The sequence below is a fragment of the Echinops telfairi genome, unplaced genomic scaffold (assembly GCF_000313985.2).
Source record: "Echinops telfairi isolate 266 unplaced genomic scaffold, ASM31398v2 ScPeMD7_20;HRSCAF=75, whole genome shotgun sequence".
In the NCBI taxonomy this organism is placed as follows: Eukaryota; Metazoa; Chordata; class Mammalia; order Afrosoricida; family Tenrecidae; genus Echinops; species Echinops telfairi.
Window position 1 is genome coordinate 9,406,085 of NW_022103917.1, and position 15,911 is coordinate 9,421,995.

Consider the following 15,911-nt stretch of genomic DNA (forward strand, 5'->3'; position numbering starts at 1 on the left):
CCTTCACCCACTTTTCTGTTGTCCATCCCCCAGGGAGGAGGTCACACGTAGATCCTTGTAATCGGTTCCCCCTTTCCAACCCACTCTCCCTCTATGCTCCCAGTATCACCACTCACACCACTATATCTTTTGATAGCGGGCACCATCAGCTTTCTCCACCACATTTACTTATATACCCATTTTGTCTTCAAATATCCTGTCTGGGAGGGGTGGGGTGAGCACCACAGAATGCCAGGTTGTTAGAACAGTGTTCTTGTGTTGAAGGAGGGCTTGAGCAGAGGCCCAAAGTCTGTCCACTTCCTCAATGTTTTGCCATATAAATATATGTACATAGGCCAATACCTCTATTTTTATGAATTAATATATTTACTTATGTACACAACTATGTTTATACCTCCAGCCATAGCTTTGCTTCCTAGATCTTTCCTGTTTCTTTTTACCTTCCTCCTGTCCCCATCACACCGCCCTTCTTCTGTCTCTTAGTAATTCCTCTCAGTTAGATTGTTGTTGCTTCAACACCACCAGGATCTCTACATTCTCCTTGTTGTTGCGTTTATTTCCCTAATTGTCCCCCTGTCTATGGTGTTGTTTGCTCACTGCTCCCTCCCCCCACCTCTTCCTCCCTGCAAGTCCCTCAGGAACTGTCAGTCCGTTTCTGTCTCCACAGGCTTACTTCCCATGCCTATCTTATATAGGTAGGTAGGTAAAACAACAATAATGGAGACTAAAACAACAATAATGGAGACAAAACAGAAGATTAAATAAGAAGAGAGAGAAAAAACTAGTATCCCTCCTCCCTCCCCCTGACAAAGCATACATAATTCTAGGTCAAAACAGAGTAATCTTATGTAGCAGAGATGCAGTTTGATTACCTCCCTTCACAAGTCTCCTTTTCTCTCACTTCCAGGAATAAAACATTAAAAAAATCAAACAGAGACCATGGTGTTCTGTAGAACTCATTTGGAAGTTGCCGGTTTATCTGGGTAGACTCCAAGTTACAAGAATCCTTACAGTGGGCCGCTTTGCTGCCGCAGCTGCCTGAATGTGTAGTTTTGTCTGGTCCTGTTGCGCCCAGCCATGGTCAACCCTACTGTCTTTTTCGACATAGCCATCGATGGCAAGCCTCTCGGCTGCGTCTCTTTCAAGCTGTTTACAGACAAAGTTCCAAAAACAGGAGAAAACTTCCATGCTCTGAGCACTGGGGAGACAGGTTTAGGCTATAAAAGCTCCTGTTCAGAGTCCTTCTGGGGTTTATGTTACAGGATGTTGACTTCACATACCATAATGACACTGGTGGTAAGCCCATCCATGGAGAGAAGTTTGTAGATGAGAACTTCATCCTGAAGCACATAGGTCCTGGCATCCTGTCCAACATTCTGGGCCCATACAAATGCGTCCCAGTTTTTTATCTGCCCCGCTAAGACTGAATGGTTGGATGGCGAGCACGTGGTCTTTGGTCAAGTGAAAGAAGTCGTGGCCATTGTGCAAGCCATGGAGTGTTCGGGGTCCAGGAATGGGAAGACCAGCCAGAAGACCACCATTGAGAACAACTTTAATAAATCTGATCTGTATTTCATCTTAAGCACCAGACCATTCCTCGTGTAGTTTGGGAAATCACCCTTCTATTTCCAATGTGCTTGCAGTATCGTAAGCTTCGCGCTCTCACTCCAGCTCTCGGAGTTTCCTAGTTTCCTTAGTCCCCCTAAGTCCAGCTGGAAAGCAGAGTTAAGTTTATGATTATGAAATAAAAACTAAATAAAAAAAGAGGAAAAAATCCTAACATTGGAGTGTGTACAGAGCTGATGGTTGGAAACATCCGTATAAAAACGAGGTAAATAAGAAATCTAGTAGGTTCTTTCATCTATATGAATGGAATCTTATTTTTACTGACCTCAATATACCATTCTCAGAAGCATGAGATTTAATTTGAATGATACTTATTGTTTACCAAGTTCATCTCTAGGTAAACAATTGATAATGGCACTTTTCCATTCTTAGCTACTTCCTTGTGTCTATCGTATATATTCTCAAGTGTTGTTTTTCACTGAAAGGATTCCATATTTAAGGTGGCTACTCGTAAGGTCAGCAGTTTGAAATCATCCAGCCACTCCATGGGAGAAAGACAAATGAGGCTTTCTACTCCAGTAAAGAGTTACAGTCTCAGAAACCTACAGGTGAAGTTCAATCCTATCCTGTAGGGTCAGAATTGACTTGATGGCAGTGAGTGATTCCACATTTGGTATATTATCCAAGTTCAGAATATGGAAGTTCTTAGAGAGAAATACAACAACTTTACACGTAGTTTCACACAGTTAAAAAAAGAAAAAAGTCAATTCTCCTATCACTTGTTTTTTCTAGATGTACATTAGTGCAGAGTATGAGAACGTTTACTATACAAGGAATTTTTAAAGTCTATGAAAAATAGAATAAAAAGATAATGTCATTTTCCATGAACTTTCTGAAGTCCCCTTGTATTTGAGACTTTAGATGACTCTGGTATAGATTTTACTGTAACGCAGTCAAGACTCCTTTTTTCACCTGAAGAAATGTAAGAGCTTTATTTATTGGCACTTCTGATCCACTGCTTCATATAAATCCCCCAGAGTTCTATGCCTTCAGACATTACTTTCAGACCCTCCTACTGCTGCCCATAGCCATACCAGACACTTGAAAATGTCCTTCTGTAGATTAATTTCATGATTCTCATTCCAGATATATGACTTCATAAGAAGGTAAAATGTCCACTTCTATCTCTTCCAGGTGCTAACAGGAAGTAAAGTATGCCACAGAAACGAGACTCAATATCTCAGTAACTTCCTCTTGTTTAGGACAGAGCCTGATTGACCTTCATTTATTATTGAACTAATCGGGTTCTCTCAGGTTCATTAAAATTCAGAAGAATACAGTTTTCTTCCAATATCGGTTCTAGGAAATGCCAGTTTAGGGGATGAAGCACTGTCTTATGCTGGTTTCTCTAGAGAAGCAAAATCAAATATATATATATTTGTGAGTTTGTATTTTCATATATGTATGCAAAAGTATATGTAATTTTCATCTATGTTGCTGTTGTTGTTAGGTGCCCTCGCGTCGGTTCTGAGCTATAGTGACCCATGCACAACCATAGGAAGCAGAAGGAAACACTGCCTGGTCCTGCACCATCCTCACACTTGGCCCTCTGCTTCAACCCATAGTTGTAGCCAGAGTGTCAACCCATCTCCTTGAGGGGCTTCATTTTTGTGCTGCCCCTCCACTTTACCAAGCATAGTGTTCTTATCCAGGTATTGGTCTCTCTTGACACCATGTCCAAAGTATGTAAGACAAAGTCTGGCCATGTTTGCCTCTGAGGAGCACTGAGGCCGTGCTTATTCCAAGACACACCAGTTTATCCTTTTAGTAGTCCATGGTATGTTCAATATTCTGCACCAGTACAATTCAAACACACCGACTCTTTTTCTTTTTCCTCTTTTTTAAATTCAACGTCCAACTTTCACATGCATATGAACCGCTCTATGGGAGAAAGACGTAGCTTTCTACTCTGGTAAAAAGTGTTTCAGTTGCAGAAGCCGATGAGCACAGGTCTATGAGTCAGTCTTTGACTTGACAGAAGTGAATGCGCTACCCAAACTAAAATCTTTTGTATCGTGATAGTCTATGCGAAGAGGATGCAAAGATAAGCTCCTTAGTGGAAGAAAAAATTTGCAAACTGCATATCCAACCAAGACTCGCTCACTGCCTTCGAGCCAATGCAGACTCACAGCGACTGTGCATGCACGATGGGGAGCCAGCTCACCTTAACTACGGGATCCCTTGACAACTCAGAGGCGCCTGTCACTGGGTGGGGTGACCAGGGAGATGGGGCGTGGGTGTTGAGAGTGACAGCGGAACGCTGTGGCTGCGCCACAGCTCGGAGAGCAGGGGTGAGCTCTGACCGTGGTCGCCTGAAGTCCTGATTGCTACCAAGCGAGGGAATGTTTCAGGCACCCCCGAGGGCCGGCCGGGTCTGAAGCTATGAAATTAGCAAAGGCGTTAATAAAGACGCCGGGAACTGGCTCGTCTGGGAGAGTAAAGGCGCGCAGACCAGTTCCTGACTCCCCAGGCTGAGCTCCCACAGGTAGAGAGGGAGGGGAGTCGGTTGGCGTGCCCCAGCGTCAACGGAAACGCTTTCCTTCCTCTTCCGGTTGGCGCGTGATCCGCAAACCTCCACCCCAAAGTAGCAAGTGGGGCGTGGGGGGGTAGGGTGTTGGGGGGAGGGGCCGAGAAGGCCTGATCTCCCATTGGCTCTGCGAGATCCGGAAGCGGAGCGGCAACGGCTCTCCCCAGGCCGTCCGCGCACGGGGCTCCCACCGCCTTGCCTGTGGACTCGGGCGTGTGCTGCCGGCCGGCCGTGAGAACGAACGCTGCCTTTGGGACCGGAAGCCCGAACTGTCTGGAGGTAACCGAGGAACGGATTTCCCGTTGGGTGCCGACAGGGAGACCTCGGGGAGGTGCTTGCCTTGCGGGCAGCTGCGTGGCGCGGGAGTGGGCACGGGTTCGGATGCAGCCATTTTCCGGACACAGCGATAGCCGGGTTGCCGGGAGGCGGCTGCTCTCCTCAGCTCCCGCAGGCGGTCTAACTTGCCTCTGTCTGTCTGTCCGGTGAGAAGTTACGGGCTGGGCGACTGCTGCGGCGACGGCGGCAGCGCCCCGCTTGGAACCAGGATCCCACCCCAGCTGCGCAGTACAAGCCGTAGTCCCGGAGATGGACCGGGCTTTCGACGCCCCCCAAAGAGTTAGTCGCGGAAAGTTACAGGGCCAGTTCTCCCCCGTCCCAGAGCGGCGCCTGGAGTCGCAGTGCGTTTGAGTTTCGGTTTTGTAGTCCGTCCAGATGGCAGAGCAAATCCAAGTTAGAGAGTCAGGACAGTAATGTTTATAACTACGACGAGAAAGGCTCGTGGTCCGGTCGGTTCAGGATATCCAGGCACACCGAAAAATGGCTGCTTCTGTTAACATGAAAAAATATAAGTGCCCTCTTCACTTGTGAACCCGAATAAGTAGCCTGGAGCCAGCCATTTCCCAGGCATCCTTGAAGCAAATGGATCTCATCGGCGAAAATGGGCTGTCCCCAGCCTTTCCGACACGTTAAATGACTCAGAAGAATGAGGAAATACAGAGAGAGCAGAGGGTTAACCTTACCAGAAGCTTCCCTGTCTGTGCACACCTTCATTGTCACCTTTTCATTATCTTTTACCAGCTAAATTTCTGTCTTGTAAACAAAGGCCAGCTTTAATTTTCCCTCCAGTTAAAGTAAATAAATACAAAATATAGGTAAGAGTTGTCTGAACACCCCCACCCTTTATATGTCTTGTAAATCAGTGTCAGTGAAAACTGATGAAGGGTGGTAGCTTAGTCAAGTGCCTGATAAGAGAAGAGTAAAGCTACTTTTTTCTCTTAGCTGCTCGCCTTCTATTCTGGTGTCACTGCACCTGCTTTCCGCCAGTATTAATACAATGGTAAGGAGCCTATTAATTATTCAAATAAGTTAAAGCTTTCATCTTCACATAAAGGGTGAAGGGACATGAGAAAAAGAATCTCCGCAAGCACAACCAAAACTCTGGAATTGTCTGGTAACATTTCTCTCTCACTGCCAGGGAGCCCTTGTGGGTTTCCAGGACTTGAACTGTTTCCTGGAGTACAAAGCCTAGCCGTCTTCCCTTGAAGTGGCTGGTGGTTTTGTACTGGCGACCATGTGTGTTGCAGCCCAACATGTAACCACTACACCACCAGAATATTAACATCCAGAGAAGCAAAATCTGTCTGTTTCATCCCAATATTCCCTGGTCATTGAGAAGGAAGGACACCAACACAGCGATTAGGTTTTCAGACAATCTCATAGCTCCTTTCAGCTGCTGGGTGCCAATTTTGTCACCCGCCAACATTTCAAGAACCAGAAAACAGATAACCAGAGAGCCATCAATTGGCATTTGCCTTCTCTGAGCTGCTGAGCACCAAAGGAATGACGTCTGTGTCCGGAAGTAACCGATCCCTCTGGGTGTTCCAGGACTGAGCAGTTAGTTTTAAAGGACCATAAGCCAGCAGCATTTCTGTTCTTTTCCCGATAAGTATCGAGTAACACAAGGGTCATGTGGCTTTCTTCTCTGATGTACTTTTCTCTTGTTCTCCCTCCATGTCCGCAGGAAGAAGATCCTCTTATTGCCTCACGTGTCACAGGTGGCACCGGGGGTTGTCGCAGGAGTTACCTATTCTCGGAGTAAAATGATGATGGGAGATCTTGAGGTGGCTGCAGGCTGGATCCCCAAGCTGAGGCCCAGGGTGGGCCTGAAGGGGCCTGTGAAACACACCTCCAATCAGGGTGAAAAATTCACCCCACTGAGTAACAGTCTTGATCCTGAGAACTCTCGCCAGCACTTCAGGAACTTCTTCTATCCTGAAGCAGCTCCTCCCCTCCAGGTCGTCAACCAGCTTCAGGAATTATGCCGTCAGTGGCTGAGGCCAGAGAGCCACTCCAAAGAGCAGATCTTGGAAATGCTGTTGCTAGAGCAGTTCCTGGCCATACTGCCCAGGGAGTTCCAGAGCCAGATGCAGAAGCACCATCCACAGAGTATCCAGGAGGCTGTTGCTCTGGTGGACCTCTTTCGGGGAGAATTTGATCCGGGGAGAAAAGAGGTGAGAAGAGAGTCTTGATATGTCCAAGAAAATAATATAGATGTGGCTCTCCTGGGGAGGGTGGGGATCCTGAGGGCTGAGGTGGCGATTGGGTTGCTCTTCTGTTGCTCCCTTTGCACCGCTGAGGCAGAAGCTGAGGCAGAACCTGAATCCGTAGGTCCCCAGCAATAGTCTTCCACAGGTCTCAGTCCCTTTGCCTGCTGTCTGTGTCCCCCACTACCCAGCAGGCACTCCAAGGCTTGTTCCACCCAGCCATCTCCCCTGGACAGCCAGACATGGCACAGTGGGGATTGGGCACCTGCCAGGCATTTTTTTTGATCCCGTTGGCTCCTTCCTTCATAACTTCTCCCTCTCTCCTAATCCCTCTCCTTACCTCCCTCGTGTACTGTTAGCCTCCTTTCGTCTCTGGCTCACCTTGTAACTCACACAGGTGCTTGGACTGCTTCTGCAGTGGCACGTACTGACGGGCAGCGCATTTTCTTCTTCAGAGTTTGCTGACCTTTGAAGATGTCTCCTTCAATTTCTCCCAAGAGGAATGGGAGTTACTGGATGTCAATCAGAAGGCCCTCTACAACAGTGTGATGCAGGACACCTATGAGACTGTCATCTCTCTGGGTAAAGATGAACTTTTCCCCTTCTTAGAATTCGAGTAATCTGTTATGTTCTCAGTTGACAGTGACTGCATCTCCGCGCGTACAGAGAATGTGTATTGTAGATTCCCATGAGCCACTCTTTCAATAGCTGCTTGGTTTTGAATTGTATGGTGTGAAGGAAGAGGAAGATGTATTCCGATCACCTGGAGAGGGCATAGCCAAATACACATGTCTCACTTCCTTATTCTAGTAGAATGACTCACCTGCCCCATGCCTCAGAACATCTTACCATGGTGTTCATCCCGGTCTTTCCCATCAGGTTTAGGACCAGTCACCAGCATTCTTCCAGTTGCTCAGACCAGAAATCTCATGGATATTCCCGCCCCTCCCCCACCCCCAACTCTCTGTTGAGCCCTGCAACGGATCCCTCCGCGAGCCCTAGCGTCACAATATATCCTGACTTAAATCTTGTCTCATTTTCTTCTGCTGTTACCTTTTTATGTAAGTCATTGTCCTCGCTAACGCAGGCTTACTTCAATGGCTTTCTATCTCAAGTCCCCCAAGCCCCACTCCAGTGTGTGTTCCATAGCCCGACCTCCACCGCAACCTCCGGGTCTCTTTTCCACAGGCAAAGTGGTTGTCTTTATCGTTTCTGGTGGAGACGTCACAGCACCACGCACACCAATCTCACAGTTCTGATGTGGACAATTCGGTGACATTGATGACCATCATTGAATTGTGCAACCATCCTCAGCCTCCTCCTGAGTAATTCCCCCTCCCCCTTTAAGATGCACTAACTGCCCAAGGGCTCCAATCTAATCTTTTGAATCTGCCCCAGGCCAAACCTTTTGTTTTCCTTGTTCTTTCTTTAAAACTAGTCCATCCAACCTATCAATTGTGTGATTTCCAGAAGACCTCGTGAGTGGTTGGATGTTTACAAGTTATCCTCAGGGGGTTACCGGGTGGTTTGAAACCCTCAGCCACTCTGCAGGAGAAAGACAAGGCTTTCTACACCTGTAAAGAGTCTCAGGAACCCTTGTGGCAGTTCTACTGGGTACTGCCGGATCTCGCAATCAATTCCTAGACACTGAAATAGTTTTATTTATTTATTTATTTATTTAGGTCTTCCCTAAGCCTTCTGAACTTTGCCCTCAGGTAAATACGGCCCTTTTGACTTCCAGCTGCTGAGTGTTCCCAAGTGTACTTCATTCCCTAGTATTATATTTCCCTTAGAGTCCTGTCTGTTGGCCATGGGGGTGAGTTCATTTGCAGACTTAGAAGGGTGACTGAAGGGCATAGTCTTGGGTACACCACCAGTCTCTATTTAAGCCTCTTTTAAAAAAAACGATTTTGACTCTTGTTCTGCATTTTTCCTCTCTAAGCAAGACTTTCTAATGATGAGTCCATTCGGAGCAGTTGCGAGTGGCAGCTGGACACCATCTAGTTCTTCTGGTCTCAGGGTCATAGAGACTGATGTTTGCTTTGGTCATTAGTCCATTGGACTCATTGTTTCCATGTGCCTTTGATATCCTTCACCCCTTTTCCTTCCTCTGGACAAGGAGCAATAAATACCTACACCTTATCCGACTACTAGCAAGCTTGTAGGACCCTAGTTGCCCCTCACAAAAGTAGCATTTAGATCATTCTCTTAGTGCAGTGCCATTTAACCTTGGTGTTTCCTGATTCCATGGTCCTGAACTCCTCCCAGGCCCTCTGATTTATTCTGTGAAGGTATTTGGTTACATTTAAGAAGTTTTAGTGATGTTGGCCCTTGGCTGCCTCATCACATGCATGGATAAGTTTCAGCACAGATAAATGTACAGGTAGAAAGATATATTTGTAGGTATATGCCCACTCCTCCCCTCCTGCCCAACCCATTCGGTCTGCATGTCCATCCCAGCATCTACTTCTAGATCACTGTGATTGTCGCATTGTGTATATAATAGTCTTCTGTTTTCTTTAACCCTTGCACCACTGCCAGGGTTTCCTCTGCCTCTATCATTTATGTTGCCTTTCTCTATTACATATTGTCTCCATCTTTCACCCAGTTTAACACTTAACTACCCACTACTAGTCAGTCGTTTGCTCTCTCTACTCCTTTTGCCCCGGTAACTATCAAAGAATATTACTTTTAAGGTGAGAACCTTTTCTTGACTTTTTACAGAAGCGCTCTCCTACCCAGTTTGTCTTTTTTTAATCTACTTATTTCACTCAGCACTGTATTCTGAATGTTCTTTCATGTTATGTTTGAATGTTTATTATTCTTAATTTTTTATAGTTATTCTGAAAGTTAGATATCAGAGTTATCATTATTCTTTAATGTTCAATTAGTCTTTATTAGTATTCCTTTGTGTGTATGTTGCATAGTTTCTCTGTCCACCCTATCAGTGTGCATTTTCATCAATTTTGTCTTTTTGCTGTAATATTCTTAGGAGCCGTCGAGCCCGTTCTGACTCTTAGCAATCCTGCGTACCACTCAATGAAACACCATTTGGTCTAGCTATCCTCACAATACAATTGTTATTATGTTTGAACCCATTGATGCAGGCCCTGTGTCAATCCATCTTGTTGATTGCCTTCCTCTTTTTCACTACCCCTCCACTTTACCTAATATGATGTCCCCCTCCATGGGCTGCTCTCTCCTGACAACATGTCCAAAGTATGTGAGACCAAGTCACGACCTCCCTTACTCTTAGGAGCATTCTGACTATGCTTCTTCCAAAACAGATTTGTTTGTTTTTTTTTGACACTCCATGTTACTTTCAATATTCGTTGCCAGCACCGTAATTCAGATGCATCAAGTCTTCTTCAGTCTTCCTTATGTAGTGTTTAACTTCCACATGCATGTGAGGCCATTGAAAATGCCATGGCTTGTCTCAGGCATACCTTAGTCCTCAAACTAACCTCCTTGTCTTCATCAAAGAAACATGGATTTGCATATATCTATTCATGGACCAATTAATTGTGGATGACTCTTGATGACCTCAAAAGTTTATTATTAGAGCCTTAAGTTTCTGCCCCAACCTAAAGTGATGAACTGTGAATCTAAGGGGCAAAGATATTATTGCATAGTTTCCTATAGATAAAATGAGGAGAGAGAAAATAGTTGATAGGAAACTATACAGGGGTCTTGCCTTTTTTTAAAGTGATATTTCTAATGTAATTATAGCTTCACATACAGATATCCTATGTAAAACATAGGATATCCATGTACACATTACCAGTTTCATTTGGTAATGTGCAATCACAACCAGGATATTAAAATTAATGTAATCTACCAATCAGTGAGATTTCTAGGTTTTACTTGTACTCATTTGTGTGCATGTGTACAATTTGCAGTACACATGGAAATTTGTGTATCTACCGCTACCATCAAGATAGATGAACAATCCCATTACCGTAAACATCCCCATTGCATTTCTCTCCCATACACTCCTTCCACCCGTCACTAACCCATGCTCCCTATTCATTTTGTCTGCATTTGTAAAATTTTGCCATTTCAAAAATGTCACATAAATAGAATCGTAGGGTATATAATCTTTGTGGGGTTTTGTTTTGTTTTTCCATTCAGTGTAATTTCCTGGCGGTTCATCCAAGTTGCCACAAGTACCAGTAGCGCGTTCTTTTTCATTCCTGAGTAGTAGTCGATAGTATAGCTGCTCACATGGATTGCGTATAAAGATTCATCCATGGAAAGATATTTTTGCTGTTTCTAGTTGTGGGGTGTTCTGAATAAAGCTGCTGTGAGCTATTGTGTGCAGTGTTGATATTGACATACGTTTCACTTCCCTGGGATGAATACCTAAGCGTGAGTTTGCTGATTCATATGAGAAGTGCATCGTAGTCTTGGGAGAAACTGCTTGTTTTCCAGTGTGCCAGTTTGCATTTTCACCATCACTGTATTTGTGATCCAGTGTCTCCATATTTTATATTACCTTCCCTTTTAAATTTTAACCATGCTAATGAATAGAAAAGGAGCCCTTGTGATGTATTGGTTCTGTGTTGGGCTGTGATCCACCAGGTCAGCAGTTTGAAACCACCAGGCGCTCCACAGGAGAAAGGCGGGTCTCTACTCTGGGACAGAGTTACAATGTCAGAAACCCACAGAAGCACTTTGACCCTGTCCCACAGGGACACTGTAGTCAGAATCGATTGAACGGCAGTGAGATTGTGGGTATAAAGGAGCCTGGTGGTGCTGTGAGTTAGGTATTAGACTGCTAACCACAAGGTTGGCTGTTGAAAAAAGCAATTAACCATTCTGTCAAAGAAAGATGAAGCTGTCAGGTAACACAAAGATCTACAGTCCGGGAACCTCTTTCGGGTTGCTGTGAATTAGAATCGACTGGATGGGTAGTGGATTTGGTTTCATTTTTGTTCAGTGAGTGAAAATTACATTTGTATTTGCATTTCCCTATTGGGAAATGCCGCTCTACATCTTTTCACATGCCTGTTTGCCACCTGTAGATCCTATCCAGTGAACTGCCTTTGGGCCATATTCTAGTGGGAGTGTCTGAAAAACTGGATTGCTCATCCATTGATGATGAGAATACAGAATGATACACTCCGGGAAAGTCTTGGTGTATCTTATGAAACTAAGATGCAATTTTAGAAGTGATATGAAATCAGCTCACTCTTAGGTAGTTAGCCTAGAAAGTTTAAAAATATATTTCAGATACTGGTCCTTCGTTAGATAGGTTGATGAATTTAGTTTCTTCCCGTCAAGTTTCCCCCCACCCCCATCCTCTTCTCATGGGCATCTCAAGAGCACACAATTTTTATTTCCATGAATTCAAGTTCAAATTTTTCCTTTTATAGTTCTTTCTTATGCTGTCAAGTGTAAGAACTCGGCCTAGCACAAGATCTGGAAGATGTTCTCTCTCTCTCTCTTTTTTTTTTTCTGTAAAGACTTTGTAGGTTTGCACTTTTAAGTCTGTGATCTACTTTAATTATTGTGTGAGATGTGAGGCTTAGATTGTGGTGGAGTTTTGTTTGTTCCTTTGCTCTTTTTGGCTTATGAATGTCCAGTTGTGTTGGCACCATTTGTTGAAAGGGGTATCCTTCCTCAACTAAAACACACCCTCAAGGAGATCTCATTTTGGGGGTTTACTAGATCTTAACTGCCAGGCCACTGAGAATCTTGACCTAGCGACTTGACAGAACACCGTAACGATCATAGAACTGGTTTGCTATAGTGAAGATACCGCCTTATAAAATGAATTGTGAAGTATTTCCTCCTGTAAAAAGAAGAAACGATGCGGAGCTGGCATCTGACCTCAAGTTTTATAAGGAGGGAGGAAAATCATCAGCAGTGCCAGGTGGCCAAGGCCAATTCCTAACACTCTAAGGAGAACACATGTGCCACCCTTCAAACTTCCTATCATTTCTCAGACAGCTCTGGTGGCACAGTGGTCCCGAGTTGTGCTACTTTCAACTTTCTCGGGAGAAAGGCTGGGCTTGCTGCTCCATAAAGAGGTTCAGTCTCGGAAAGTCACAGGGGCAGTTCTATCCTGCCCTATAGGGTTGTTGATAGGCATCAACTCAATGGCAGTGAGTACGGAGTTTGGTTTGGTCCTTCTCTCAGGGATCCTTGGTGGTTTAATGGTTATGCATTGGGCTGATATCCATCCACTAGGTCAGCAGTTCAAAACCACCAGGTGCTCCTCAGAAGACAACCCCTTCTACTGCTGTTGGGGGAAAAATGGGGCTTTCTAGTCCCATAAACAGTTACGGTATCAGAAACTCACTAAGGCAATTTTACCTTGCCCTGTAGGGTCTTTGGCATTGACACGATGGCGTTAAGTTTGTGATGTTTGGTCTCTACTACAGCACTGTCTACTTTTCAGCTGGGTTCAGTAATTCATTGCTATGGTCACACAGAGCTAACAGACAATACTTGTGATTATGGGGTTTATTAGAGAATTCAAACGGTGATAAATGCTCAAGATTGCTGTTCAGCTCAGATAGTCCCTGCCATGTCTGCATGCAGGCCTCCCCCTGGCCCTCAGCCTCTCAACCTGGTCTCTGCCCTGCTCACGCAATGTTACGGAGCCTTTTTAAGCTTCCAGTAAATAGCCAAAGGGCATGCTACACCACCAGTAGCCTCAGGGAGCCTTTTTAAGCTTCCAGTAAATAGCCAAAGGGCATGCTACTCCACCAGTAGCCTCAGTGCAAACTTGCTCAGCTCTAGATCTGTGGGACAGCAAGCCTAGCTCCCACAATTAAGTTTTTGGAGTCACCCCACTCCACAAGCTAGCCTCTTGCCTGAAGTAACTCAGCTTTACTTTCTCTTTACTTCAGGGTTGTGAAGTCCACCTCTGTGCTTCATGCTCTGGCTCCTGGTTCTGAACTTGCTACTCTACCACTTCTCTGCTGTCACAACTGTTGCATGGTTCAAGGCAGTTAAATGTATAGGGATATCAGGATCCGATGTACACATGCTCCAGTTCTGTTGCTTCTCTCTCACCAGTAATGAAATCCTGTTTCTTGCTTCTGAGATGGCTGATTCTATACTCAGCAATATGAGCATCACAGTGAACACTATTAACAACCGCAGCTGAATCATATAATCAGTATCTTCCCCTACCTTGTCACCCAGACTCATCAGGAAAACTACCACCATTTGGTGGCAGTAACAGGCTCTAGGTAGAAGAGCTGAATATTACGTAGTTCATTGCATTTTTATTTTTATTTATTTTCTGCAAGAGATTGTGTAAAATTGTGTGTTGAATGTTTGGTCAAATTCTTCAGGAGACCAGGAGGGAAGGCCGTTTCAGACCTGCAGAGGCCTCGTACTCAGACCACTCATGATTTCTGTCCATATACCCCAGTATCTTTTGGTTTAAAGGAAAGCACTTCTGGCCACTTGCTATTAGCCAGACTCCAGATTGTTCTGTTGGTGATGTTGGCTTTCTGGGTGTTTTCAGAGGGACTCCATTGGTGTCTGGGAGAAAGAAACCTGCCAAGACTGTCTCTTGTTGCTCGGTTGGGGTTGGGACATACTTGATAGGGTTTATTCAGAGTTCTCCTTTTATTTTTATTTATAGTATAACCTGGGCTTGTAGTTGTGCTGAGCCAGAAGAGTAGGGAGAAACAGTTCTATGTCATTTTTCAAGAACAGTACCGAACTCATTTGTTCTGATATTAAAAAAAAAACAAAAAACAATCATCACGGACTCTTCCTTCATCCCTGCATTTTTCATGCTATGGGATATAGCTGACTGAGTCTTCTGTTTGTTCCAACAGGTCTGAAGATCAGAAATTATCCCGTGAATGATCAGCCCGTGCCTGCTGCTGAGTTAGAAATACAAGCCCCGGGAGGCCGAGTATCAAAAAAAGCCAAAATGGACACTCCCCAGAAAACCACAGGCACAGAAAATCGTGGTGGCATATTCAGGGTGCGGAAACGACATCGAAATTGTCCAGGGAGGAAAAGAAAGAAACATTCCACATGCAAACAAGATGTTCCCAAATGTACAGATCTTCAGAAGAAAGGTCCCTCAGGAGAGAAACCATTTAAGTGTCAGGAATGTGGGAAAAGCTTCAGAGTGAGCTCTGACCTTATTAAACACCAGAGAATTCACACGGAAGAGAAACCATATAGATGTCAACAGTGTGATAGGCGGTTTAGATGGAGTTCAGATCTTAATAAGCACCTAATGACACACCAAGGAATAAAACCACACAAATGTTCGTGGTGTGGAAAAAGCTTTAGTCACAACACAAATCTACATACACACCAAAGAATCCATACGGGAGAAAAACCCTTTAAATGCCATGAATGTGGGAAAAGGTTCATTCAGAACTCCCATCTTATTAAGCACCAGAGAACCCATACAGGTGAGCAGCCCTATTCCTGTAGCACATGCAAGAGAAACTTTAGCAGGCGGTCAAGCCTAGTGAGACACCAGAAACTTCACAGACCGAGGGAAGATTGTCCTGTGGCCCCAGTCTGAATAAAATCATTACAGGGAGCTTGATCATGGAGAGGGTGAAATAATATGAAACCACACATGACCAATATTAGTAATCTCATCAATGAGAAATTTGGGAGGTGGCAATGTCATGCTTCACAGAAAGGAATCCTAGTTGGTTATCTTCGGTGTTACCTTTTCAGTTAGAGAACTCAAAGCCCAGTGGCATAGAGTCATAGTAACCCCTTAGGACAGAGTTGAATTGCTCCTGTGGGTGTCGGGTGAGCAACATGTGCAGGGGCTTCATTTTTGTCCTGCCCAGAAGCCCGAGATGTCACCCATTATAGCACCAGAGCTGCTTAACTTGAAAGGCTGCGTGAAGCTGTATAATAGTTCACTAGCCCAAATTGATATTGACGCATAAGTATTTTATAAATAAAAGTAAAATTCCATCGTGTTTTGCTATGTCATCCTATCTGTGGTTACTTAGAGCTTTCCCATGCTCAGAGATTGATATTCTCCAGGTACCAGGTGCTTGATAAGCATATGATGGTCATGAATCCTAGTTTCACTCTTTTTTTACCCCAACAGTTTTATTGGTTTATCATTCAGCTATCTTATAATTCAATAGTTGTGTAAAACCGTCATTACAATCAGTCTTGGAACATTTTCCTCCTTATCGTTCTCATGGTTATTAGCTCTCCAATTTCTCCAATCTCACAGTTCTGATGTGGACAATTCGGTG

At 44.6% G+C, this 15,911-nt stretch overlaps 1 protein-coding gene and 1 pseudogene across 1 annotated transcript; both read left to right on the forward strand.

Annotated features, from left to right (window-relative positions):
• The first annotated feature begins 1,077 nt into the window (after nucleotides 1-1,077).
• On the forward strand, nucleotides 1,078-1,605 carry LOC101644937 (annotated as a pseudogene).
• Nucleotides 1,606-4,354: 2,749 nt separating this feature from the next.
• LOC101645249 (zinc finger protein 75D) lies at nucleotides 4,355-15,623 on the forward strand. Its single transcript, XM_045288368.1, has 4 exons — nucleotides 4,355-4,432; nucleotides 6,174-6,663; nucleotides 7,152-7,278; nucleotides 14,499-15,623. Exons 2-4 carry the CDS (start codon nucleotides 6,253-6,255, stop codon nucleotides 15,206-15,208), a joined length of 1,248 nt encoding a protein of 415 aa, XP_045144303.1. The 5' UTR covers nucleotides 4,355-4,432; nucleotides 6,174-6,252; the 3' UTR covers nucleotides 15,209-15,623.
• The last annotated feature ends 288 nt before the right edge of the window (nucleotides 15,624-15,911 follow it).